Below are 11,592 nucleotides of genomic sequence, written 5' to 3'. Positions count from 1 at the left end.
ATATATATATATACATATATATAACAGTATATATAAACAAAAAGTTTAAATAAAATATAGAGTATATTCTAAATAAAGTATATGTTTGTCATTTCCGTTATTTGTAAGACTCTGAAATCATAAAATAGAAAGAAATTTAACTTTTAATTTTTCAATTACTTTTTTTTTTAGTAACTTAACTTTTAATTCAATTAATTTCATTATACATTAACTTGTATCTTAACTGAGTTAAATTTTCAAGGTTGTTAACTTTAACTTAACTTAGTTAAAAGAAAAAATTAACTTACCCCCCCCCCCCACCCTGAAAATACATAGTTGTTTTCCAAAAGAGATATGTATTGCACATTGTTTTAAAAACAACTATGTTCTCTTTACACCAATTGATTCCTCTCATTATTCTATGCATATAAGAATTAAGGTACAAGAAACAAGATACAATTATCAAAAAATAAAAAATTTATAAAATATTTACATAACATTTCATGTCAAATTGTGCCAGAATAAAATATAAAATATCTTAACTATTGATTTTTTGATAACTAATATTTTTATACGCAAAATAATTAGAAAAATCATAGGATTTATTTAAATTTCATAAAAAAAAAATAATCTTGAAATTTCAAAAAATATGACTTAGGAAAAAATTTGTTGTTTATTGTAATATAATATTTACCCCTTTGAAACAATTTTTGCCCTTTGATATTTTGTTGAATCATTAGAAGCAACAAATATTCTAAATAAAAATTATGTGGATTATCTCTATGTCCAAATCTATTCTTAGAAGATTCTAAACATTCGAGTTTAACAAAGAAATACTTTGTATATATTTTCTTTTTTAACTAAATAAATAAGAGAATTGATCCTATCGGTTGTATTCCGATATTCACTGCCACTGCCGAAAATCTATAATGCATGGAATGCATACTATAGATTCTTAGCACTGATAGTAAATTGAGAACTCAGCCATCGTGGTCTGTTTATGTCAGAATTTATTAACTAGAATGAAATTAATTATGATTAATTGTTGTAGGCATTCGCAAATCAAGAAGATGCTATGCACTCGGGTAAAGGCAAGGTGGTTTACGATGACCCAGACGTGGAGCGTGTACGCAGAGCACATTTAAATGATTTGGAGAATATTCTCCCTTGGTTCATTGTCACGTATCTCTGGCTAGGAACAGGACCTTCGGCATGGTTAGCCAAAATTCTTATTCGAACCTTTGTACTTGCTCGCGTAGGTCATACTGCATCATATGTATTTTGGCAACAACAACCTACGAGAGCGATAGCTTTCTTCGTGGGATTTGTAATTATGGGCTACGAAGCAGTTAAGACATTAATGTACTATTCCTAAGTTTTACATAAATCTTTGAAGCAGTAATTGTACAACAAGCTGTATATTCTTTTGATACTTAAGAATAAAATATTTTTCATTGTATATCTACAGATCATATTTTATTGAATTTCTGAAAACATATTGTATCATAAAATCAAAAAACACTGTTATATGTTTAGAAAGAAGTATAAAGCAAATAGATTGATCTAGTGTTAAACATCTAAATTAAAGTCTCTTACATATTTCTCTTTATAATTTCATCTACAGAGAATATTTTACTGACTGTACATATATATGTACATATATAGTATGATAGAATAAAAAAACATTACCATATACAAAAAAGTAAAAAATAAATAGATAGACTGATCCAGTGTTGATTAAATATCCAAATTAAAGATTTTTATACATTTCTCTTTATAATTTCATCCACAAAAAATATTTTACTAAATTTAAAAATATATGATACAATCACTAAACATATTGTTATCAAAGAAGTATAAAGTAAATAAGTATAGACGTAGATGAGTATAGATTAAATATCTAAATAATTAAAGACTCATATTTCTCTTTATATAATTTCATCTACAAAAAAATATTTTACTTAACCTGAAAATACATATTATATAACAGAATCAATAAACATTATCACACAAAGGAGTAGAAATGGATATACTGATTAAATATCTAAATTAAAGATTCATATACATATACATAAAGATACATGTATATATTTACATATATTTTTTTACAACTCCATTAGTATTTTATTTGTCAAAAGAAATTCTTATAAAGAACAATAGCAATTTCCTACTGTCTCATCATTTTTTTTTTTATATATATGTATACAAAAAACAGTCATGCTATGGAATATCACCAGTTCGATCAAGACCGACAATGAGATGCAATAAAGATAAAAGCGTGATCTGTCGCGAGCGGATAGCCGCGGTAAAAGTTCACCACAGACCTGTTCGATCGTGTTACGAATAGACAATGGAGAAAAATCAATTTCCAAGCGGTCAATATCAGCCTCATTATCGATCGACGGTCGCCGGACGGGACGGAACTGCCCATCGCATATGGAGCGTTTATTCCTCTGCGAACAGTCTCGCGGACGTCCCGGACATCCCACAGGACGTCTCGTCGTCGGACGCGACCTATTCGTGCCTCACACAAAGCTGTCATCGCGTACTTACATCGGGAATCCTGGGTATCCTTTCCGCGGACGGTTTCAGGAGGAATCAGTTCTGATTCGATCGACGTCGGCTCGTAACGTCGACGGGCGACAGGCGGACGCAAAACCGCTCGGTTGGACTCTCGAGGAACCGCTCTCGCCGGAACTCTGGCGATCTCACGTTCCGGGACTCGGTCGACCGTGCGAGGGAATTCGTATCGCGAATTCAAGAGCGGTACCTAGGAAGTCGTGTCGCCCGCCACCGGCGATCCGGAATTAATGGGAACTTCCGCAAAGTAGTTCCGCGTTCCGGTCGTTGTCATGGCAACCAGCGGCGGAGGGATACACGAACCTTCTGTTCTCGTGGAGCCCGTGGGGGAGAAGACTCCTCTCCCCCTTCCCCACCCCCCTTCTGCTCGCTGAAATCCATACTGCACGATGATCCACGATGACTCACGATGATCGTCGACCGTGAAAAAAATGGCGGCACCCGTGCCGGCAAATTCCGCTGTCGCTCGCCTCGTAATTAGGGAATCATTATGCAACGTCAATGCAACGTGGTGAGATAAGAACTGAAAGGAACGACGTTGTGTCGCGAAAGATAACGAACGTGCATGATGTGAACTGAACAAAGAATCTCAGACGTACAATCTCTGTGTCATACGATACGCTTATAAAAACCTGCGATCTTGCTTGCTAAGGGAAATTGGAAATAATATGAGGTAAAATATTTTACAGAAAGCATATATATTTGTAACAACACAAGAGATAAAAAGGCTCGAGGGAATAAGCGCTGTTCAAAGTGCGCTGGTTGTTCAAGAAAATCTCAATATACAAATTGAATTTATTGAATTTATAAAATTGTTGAAAAGATAATTTCGTGAGATTATTATCTTTTCAACGATTTTATTTGTTCTACGGTCTTTTCAATAAATTTAATAAATTTAATTTAATTTCAATAAATTTAATTTGTATATTGAGAGATTTTCTTGATCAGCGCACCTTGAACATCGCCTATTCCCTCAAGTTCTTTTATCTTTGTATTATTACTTTTAAGTTAGGGAATCGTAATATTCAAATTTTTGCATATATATTAAAATTGAGACCATGGGCGCGTTTAGGAAGACGCTATTAACTGTTTGTGTCGTTCTTTCCTTGTTTTATGTCTAATAAATGATGAGGATAGAATGGTACAAACAGCGTTAATGCGTCTCATCGAATGTACTCCAAATGTAGAAATTGCAAAAAACGGAAGATTTAGTGCCCAAAAATAATAATTATAAAAGAATAACAATTATATTAATCGGTAATCTTCGTACAATCAAGAGAGATTTATTCTTTATATTTTCCACGCTCTTAAAAGACGCTCGTAATTACAGAGAAAAAACGTAACATAAAAAATAGTACAAAAAATTTAGTTAAAAAATACACCTAAAACCACAACATTATTGTGATTAATTTAATTTTAACAATGCTGCAAAAATCCCAACTTGGCTTAAGAATTCGCGCGTTCAGAGTCCACCATGTTTACACCTGTCACGGTTTGTTTTTTTTCTGCAGAATGAGGTTCGACGAAGGACTCTCGTCGCATGCCTTTGCGATCGCATCACACGTTTGAGACTTGACAATTACACGTTTCACGCGGGATTGCACCGAGGCCTTCACTCCGGAGCCGGTCCAGTACACGTCCAAGTCGCCGCTGCCATGAACGGAAGAGGAATGATAAGGTTATCTAAGTGTAGGTTCCTCAATTCGTGTTATTATTTATCGCAATAACGGTGGTTTTGGATAACGAGACACGTATGAACGGATAAAAGCAAGTTCAGTGGCAGAGAGACCGGCAGGCTGCTCTGTTCTTTCCTTCCACGATGACGGAACACGAGCAAAACGCGATGTTCGTCCGGGTGACGTCGGCATTCTTTTACGGCCTGTCGTCGTTCATGATAACGGTTGTCAACAAAACCATCCTCACGTCGTACGCCTTCCCGTCCTTCCAAGTGCTGGGGATCGGCCAGATGCTCGCGACAATACTGGTCCTATTCTTCGCCAAGAGGCTGCGCTATGTCGAGTTCCCTAATCTGGAGGTGACGACCTTCACCAAGATATGGCCGTTGCCACTGATATACATCGGCAACATGATATTCGGCCTGGGCGGCACCAAGCAGCTAAGCCTACCGATGTTCACCGCCCTGAGGCGATTCAGTATCCTCATGACAATGATCGCCGAGTACTACATCCTCGGCATCAAGGCGCGCCTGTCCATACAGCTGAGTGTTTATACCATGATCCTAGGCGCAGTGGTAGCCGCACTCAACGACCTTGCCTTCAATCTCGAAGGCTATATCTTTATTCTATTGAACGATTTCTTTACTGCTGCTAATGGTGTATATATGAAGAAGAAGCTAGATTCTAAGGAATTAGGAAAATATGGACTGATGTATTATAATTCTTTGTTTATGCTCGGCCCAACAGTCCTAATGGCCTGGTGGATGGGCGATATAGATCTGGCATTAGAGTTTCCCAATTGGACAAATCCGCTGTTTATTCTGCAGTTTGTATTGTCGTGCATAATGGGTTTTATTCTGTCGTACAGTACACTCCTCTGTACACTGTATAACTCTGCGCTGACAACTACTATAATCGGATGCCTGAAAAATATATGCGTGACGTATCTCGGTATGGTGATCGGTGGAGACTATATATTTTCGTTGTTGAACTTTGTAGGATTAAATTTAAGTGTGATAGGTAGCTTAGTATATACCTGGGTAACGTTTCGTAAAAGAGAGAGTCTGCAGCCAAAATACACTTTGTTGACTGAATCTCAGGCCAGTAGAATACAAGCCATATGATTGTAAATTTTTATACTATAAGAATGTGATGCTGTAACTCTGTATAATATAAAGCGTTGTACAAAGCGTTAAGATCTACGTTCCTTTCTTCTGAACGATGGCAGGGTGATGTGTATATGACAAATAGTTGTTATGAATATTTCTGTTCCTCGTATCTTAAGGTACTTTTTAACTTACCCAAGGTAGAAAGCGTGAAATAATATCGACAACCTGACTGTAATATGTATATACCAAAGTAAAATTGTCGTGTTACCAGATAAGTATTATGTTAATTACGAAAGCAGATCAATTAGAGTACGACGTTGCCATAAAGTTAAATATATTAATCTATATATGCACTAATCTGTACATACTTGACAGATACTTTGAATGGAAATAAATTTTATTTATTAACTGACAACACGGTTTCAAATCTTCTTACTTTCCTCACTCGGTTTCAGGCCGTTTCGCGACCGCCTGCGAGGCATTTCTGGAGGACTATGCCAAGCACCATGTATCCCTATCCCCCCTGCAGCGTGTGCTTCTCACGATGGGCTCGGCGGCTATATCGTTGGCGAATCCTTCTCGAGGCGACATGATAGCGTGTTTGGGGGAAACTACCGGTAGAAACGCTCTCATGCATTGTCATCAACAAATGAAGAATACGAACGAGGGTCAACGTATACTCGCGCAAAAGCCACGCATAAATACGTCCACCGTCGACCTTTCTTACCTTAAAGATCTGCCGTCTGGGACTGTGGGCAGAACGTATCGCGATTTCTTGGATGACAATGTAAGATGAATCTTACCGTCTGCACAGAAAAAAAAATATTAACCAATAGTAGTCTAACTGAAAATAGTTTTGTTAATTCAATGACAATATTAATGGAACAAACATGCCATGTTCTTGTTTTAATGAAATGTTGTTTCACTAATACTTTCATTGAATTAACAAGATTATTTTCAATTAGACTACTGTTGGTAAGTATTATTAATAACATCTTTTTTTTTCCTGAAGAACAATCAAGCAAAATGTGAGTTTTGCTGAACGAGCTATATAATTGCAGAATGTGTCGCCCGATGATAGACCTATAGTGCAATTTGTCGATGATATCGAGTTGGCCTATGTGATGCAACGATATCGAGAGGTGCACGATATTTTTCATGCTATGCTTCTAATGCCGACGACGATGCTAGGAGAGGTAGCAGTTAAATGGGTAGAGGCTTTACAAATGCATTTGCCGATGTGTATAACTGGCGCAATATTTGGAGCTAGTCGACTACGTCCTAGGTAAACCTGTGAGCTGCTTTGTAAGATAGCCTGTAATTGTCATTAATATGTCATTATTATTTTGTGTATCATGTAACATTTCAGACAGAGGCAATTATATTTAGATCATTATCTCTCATGGTCTATAAATACTGGATTGAATGCGAAGTTCTTGCTAGGGATATATTTCGAGGAGCGCTGGGAACAGTCTCTCGAGGATTTTCATAAAGAAATGAATATCGTACGTCTTATATGAACTATGATTTAAGAGTAAAGATTATAATTGCTAATCGACTTATAAAAAATTATTTATTAGTTATTTAATTATTAATAATAATTATTATTATTATGTGCGAAATAAAGTTTTGGTTTCTCTGAAGTTTAACATGTTGAAACGCTTTTTGTCAATATTAAATAAATCTAAAGAAATCGCTAATCCTTAAACATACACATAGACAAGATTAGATCGGATCTGCGTTTGAAAACAATACGCATGTGATTGATATTACAAATTTGATTTTAATTAAACGTTACATCTGTTATAAACATATATAATCTAAAATTGTACGTTTACCATAATCGTTATTATCGTCGTTGTTTCCAATAATCGTAATTGTGATTCTTATCTTTTGCTCTTTTGCTCCTTTTTTTATCGTTTTCTTAGATAACATTGTTATTATGCACGGGGTGTATCTTAAAATGGAAGTGCTTTAGAGATCTAATTATAACCATTTGGAACAAAATATTCATACAAAGTTACATCTTGAAACGCATTTTTTCTGAATTACTATTATTTGGCACACAAAAATTGCTCGAATACAATCTTATTCTTAAATTGGAAGAATTAATAACGCGATTCGTTAAAGAGCATCCTCGTTCCAAATACATCCCGAATTATGTATTTCCGAATAAAAGTGGAAATGACTTAGCTTAAGAGATACATATATATAAGAAAGGATATATATGAAGATTATTTCTATTTAAAAATCTTGCGCCACTGCGAAATTTGATTAAAGAACAAACGATCCGCCTTCTTCCTAAGATAGACAAGCTGAATCGATCAATACGAGTACATCGTGATATTATTTCATAAAATAAGTACATATAAATAGGTGAGCAAAACTGATTGTCATTCTTCGACGTAATTGAGTATTACGCTCGCTTATGCCGATTTTTTACTTATAATATTATTTCACTTCGGCTACATGCAACGAATTCTGACGATGATATAAAGTTTTCAGCCGACAAAATGCGACTAAAGCTTTGCGACTAAAATCTGCAATAAACTCGAGCAAAATTGCAACAAGTTTCGTTGGAAAGCTTGTTCACATCGTCATTTTACTGCGTTCGGCTACCTAGACAATAGATATAGAAGAAATGGAACGATATTTTTTAACAGTAAAAACGATAATGAGTATCACATATGTATATTATATTTATATATATATGTATAAGCGTAGGAAAGATATGTAAAGTAATAAATTAGTAAATAGATGAATCTCTCTTGCTCGCGAAATCACGTATTTCTCGCGGAATACTGATTGTTACGGAAATAATCATTGAAAGATTATTCTCAGATTATTCCTTGACATGCGTAGAAGATTATACGAGAAACTTGCGATTATTCGCCGCATTGAATTTTTATCATTACGTTATTAGCCTACACTTACTTATATAATCAAAATTAGATAAATCTAGTTGAGCAGTAATTTTAGTGGCCAGAGAGCATCCCACATTGTCGTGTTTAGGCATTTATGACTTCTCGAATCGATTCAATTCGCGAATTAGTTCAAGCCACCTGCGAAAACGATCAAGAAAGAATTCAGGATGCTTCTTAGCTGATTGTAATCGATTTGGTCCGCGCCGCCGCTGCTGCTGGAGCATGGATCGTTTTTCGTATTCTCTTTCGGCAGAGATGCGTTCGCATTTGCGCACACTTAATCCAGAGTCAGCTTCTTGAGGTAGCAGTAAATCTCCTGGAAACTGGGTCGATCCTCCGCAAGTTTGCACCAACATCGCAGCATCAGCCGGTACAGATCATCCGCGCAGAACATCGGCTGCTCGAGAATTCGCGGACATTTCTTCTTACTGCCATTGTCCAACGAGTACCATAGGCCACAGTTCTCTAACACCTGTTCTGAGGTCATGTCGGCGTACGGTACGTCTTCGCAGCGCGTTAACACTTCCCAAACCGTCACGCCATACGACCAAACGTCGGATGGACAGCTTCGGTTTCCCTAAACATAGACGAGAGAAGTATTATTCTCAATTTAATTTAAATATTATCTATAAAATTTTCGGATAAAATAACCAAATGTCTCAATTTTTTGAACATTTCTTTTTTTCTCTCTCAAAACAATCCTCTCTTTAGAAGATTATATTATTTTATTTTCACTAAGATAAATGCTTTTTAGATATATTTTCATTATTCTATTTTTAATTCTACATTTGCGTTACATCGTATTAGGTGGTGAACTTAATTCCTGCCTAATTATTTGTTCAAAACATAACAGATTTATTATCACACCGATTTTATCTATTATGATTACTGGTAACAAGTTATTCAAAAAGAATTGATTGTAATGACGATATCAATGATAAATCACACTTCCTGTTTATACACTATGACATTTTTTAAACTTTCGAATCTAATCATCGCTATTTATGTACTGTCTGAAAAATTATTGCCATTGTTGTTTACATTGAATTGAAGTCTATATTTTCCCTTTTTTATTGTTTTTAGTTTGTAATCAACTTGTTATTCTGATTATGTTTATAGTTGTTAATATTATATGTTTAACGTTGAGAATGACCCGATCGGAGTCGAATCGTTGTTTATTTTAACTTTCATATAGTGCTACTTTTATATTTATTACCTTTCACACACACACATTAGTGTATATTAAATATATTAAATCTATTATTTTTGGCTCCGTAGCCCTTCTCAACATATTTCATTTAATTTTATATTATTCTATTTGAAAAATAAAGTATATATGAATGACTGAAAATTGGATTAAACAAGATTATTTTCTTCTTTAAAATCTATTTAATTAAAAAAGAAACAATTACCGATAAGACCGCTTCCCATGCCATCCAACGCAATGGTATCTTCGCATAGCACTCGTCGACATAATATTCGCTGTCATATTTACTGCAGTACATGGCCTGATCGGATACTTTAATCAGTAAATCTTTACAAACGATGCAATTCCTACAAAATGTATTGACACATGTAAAACACACATACGTAATATTATCACAAAATATATAACGAATGTATTGTTACCTGGCTGCTAGATCGCAATGCGGTACGTTCAAACTTTCAAGGTATTTCATACCTGAAGCGATTTGCGTCACCAAATTCAACGAGCACTCGTAACTGCGGAATTCATTATTTTGTGAATACTTTTGGAAAAAATAGACAAAATCTCTAATCGAATTGTTATGCAATTTTACCTTATCGGTGCATCGCGATCGTGATTTTTTAGAAAACTTGATAGATCCCCGAGTTCTCCGTATTCGAAAATGGCACTAAAAGGCTCCTCCTCAACAATCGCGATTATCCTGGCGATATTGACATCCCGTATTTCAGCCAAGATGTGCATGTCGTTCATAAAGTCTTCCCTAAAATGATACATGTTCGTATACAATTCAAGAGCTTTTCAGAAACTCATTAAACAAAATGTGATATGCTTTTACCTTAAAGAGTCAACTACGCCGCGCCATAAGGACCGAACTATAACTACTTGACGATTTTGAAGGATGCCTAGATCCGGATTTTGTATGCCTTTTGCTTCGCATAAATGAACCTAAATAAAATGCACGTTTTTATATTAAAAATTCTAAAAAAAAATTAAATAGCAAAGATGTCTAAAAAAAACATCTAAGAGGATGCTTTTATAGCAATTTATGTTCAGAAAAATAGTCAGAAATAGATGAACTTAAATGAGAGAACTTAAATAAGAGTTTACTTTTCAAAAATAAAAAATTAAAAACTTTACAAAAAAAATTAAAAGACGTTTAAAATAACTAAGGAAAAGAATGTCTTTATAGGGATTCATATCTAGGACAATAATGGGAAATACAAGACTCACCAAACCAAAGTTTCCTTCACCGAGCTTATCGAGGATTCTTAATCTATGCCGAGAAATACGCGGAACGTCATAAGTCCCGCGTTTGTACGACACGATCGAATCCCGAATGAGTAGTGGCGTGAATAGACTCACAACGGGATGCTGATCGCGTCTCTTGATCTACAACATGCCGTAATACTGTATCGATTAACTGCATTGCATTAACGATCGCAAAATCGTTTAAATTACCGTTATTTATATATGTTGCGAATCTTCTTACCGTCAAGATGTCCGTAGCCGCATAATAACTCTCATATACTCTCTGATTAATTTTTCCCATTTGCGAGTGACTCAGTTTTTTTGACATCGTTGGCACTATACATTCCACTTCATCGGTGAAATCTTCGCTAGTTTTAGTATCTAAAAATATATATATGCAAAGTCATGTTAATAATGTTAAAATATAATTTGAGTATGCATAAGAGACGTTTGATTGAACATAAGCATCATTTAACAAATGTAATAATATGATGCTTGTTACTGCAAGTTTATAAATAATTTCGTTTAATCTACTAATTAATGTTCATATTATTAAATATGGAATTAATTATGACTAAATTAAAATCAATTGGTAAAGGAAAATTGGGGCAAATATAAATTATTATTAAATACAGATAGAATGGAAAGAAGCAAATCAAATAAATTATTATATTCTATTAATCATCGGATAATCGTTATATTCTAATTATATATATAGGCTACGTTCCATTTAACGCTCACAACGCTCGTGGAATCATTTCATCCTTGTGTTTATTAAATGTTAAACAAGGACAAACGATGCTCGCGAACGTTGCGAGCGTTAAGTAGAATGCAGCCATAGAGATATTGTGTGTGTGTGTGTGTGTGTG

General features: G+C 34.9%; 5 protein-coding genes across 6 annotated transcripts in view; 3 read left to right on the top strand and 2 right to left on the bottom strand.

Annotated features, from left to right (window-relative positions):
- The window catches only part of LOC108761557 (microsomal glutathione S-transferase 1), a 2,463-nt gene extending 1,056 nt beyond the window's left edge, over positions 1–1,407 (top strand). The window contains exon 2 of the mRNA XM_018508166.1: positions 1,031–1,407. Within this exon, the coding sequence (XP_018363668.1) occupies positions 1,031–1,354 (324 nt within the window). The 3' untranslated portion in view covers positions 1,355–1,407. The remainder of the gene's footprint in view (positions 1–1,030) is intronic.
- The window catches only part of LOC108761556 (ATP-dependent RNA helicase dbp2), a 10,141-nt gene extending 7,258 nt beyond the window's left edge, over positions 1–2,883 (bottom strand). Inside the window, exon 1 of the mRNA XM_018508165.1 lies at positions 2,533–2,883. Coding sequence (XP_018363667.1) covers positions 2,533–2,534 — 2 coding nt within the window. The 5' untranslated portion in view covers positions 2,535–2,883. The remainder of the gene's footprint in view (positions 1–2,532) is intronic.
- An 89-nt stretch (positions 2,884–2,972) lies between these two features.
- On the top strand, positions 2,973–6,864 carry LOC108761519 (ubiquinone biosynthesis protein COQ4 homolog, mitochondrial). Of its 2 annotated transcripts, none has more exons than XM_018508121.1 (5): positions 2,973–3,070; positions 4,071–4,248; positions 5,800–6,131; positions 6,406–6,629; positions 6,714–6,864. In XM_018508121.1, exons 1-5 carry the CDS (start codon positions 3,050–3,052, stop codon positions 6,862–6,864), a joined length of 906 nt encoding a protein of 301 aa, XP_018363623.1. In that variant the 5' UTR covers positions 2,973–3,049. The 2 variants fall into 2 exon arrangements, with proteins under 2 accessions (XP_018363623.1, XP_018363624.1); XM_018508122.1 differs by having other exon boundaries at positions 3,001–3,232.
- Positions 4,255–5,793, top strand: LOC108761518 (UDP-sugar transporter UST74c). The gene has a single exon (XM_018508120.1). The coding sequence runs from the start codon at positions 4,379–4,381 to the stop codon at positions 5,357–5,359; it is 981 nt and encodes a 326-aa protein (XP_018363622.1). The 5' UTR covers positions 4,255–4,378; the 3' UTR covers positions 5,360–5,793.
- A 1,204-nt stretch (positions 6,865–8,068) lies between the features above and the next one.
- LOC108761534 (uncharacterized) overlaps positions 8,069–11,592 on the bottom strand; it is an 11,431-nt gene continuing 7,907 nt past the window's right edge. Inside the window, exons 13-19 of the mRNA XM_018508139.1 lie at positions 10,965–11,104; positions 10,706–10,864; positions 10,311–10,420; positions 10,068–10,235; positions 9,898–9,990; positions 9,681–9,822; positions 8,069–8,845 (exon numbers count right to left, since the gene is read on the bottom strand). Of these exons, the coding sequence (XP_018363641.1) occupies positions 8,546–8,845; positions 9,681–9,822; positions 9,898–9,990; positions 10,068–10,235; positions 10,311–10,420; positions 10,706–10,864; positions 10,965–11,104 (1,112 nt within the window). The 3' untranslated portion in view covers positions 8,069–8,545. The remainder of the gene's footprint in view (positions 8,846–9,680; positions 9,823–9,897; positions 9,991–10,067; positions 10,236–10,310; positions 10,421–10,705; positions 10,865–10,964; positions 11,105–11,592) is intronic.

Source organism: Trachymyrmex cornetzi, unplaced genomic scaffold, assembly GCF_001594075.2.
Source record: "Trachymyrmex cornetzi isolate Tcor2-1 unplaced genomic scaffold, Tcor1.1 scaffold25, whole genome shotgun sequence".
Taxonomy (NCBI): Eukaryota; Metazoa; Arthropoda; class Insecta; order Hymenoptera; family Formicidae; genus Trachymyrmex; species Trachymyrmex cornetzi.
This window is presented reverse-complemented; position numbering and strand designations above follow the sequence as displayed.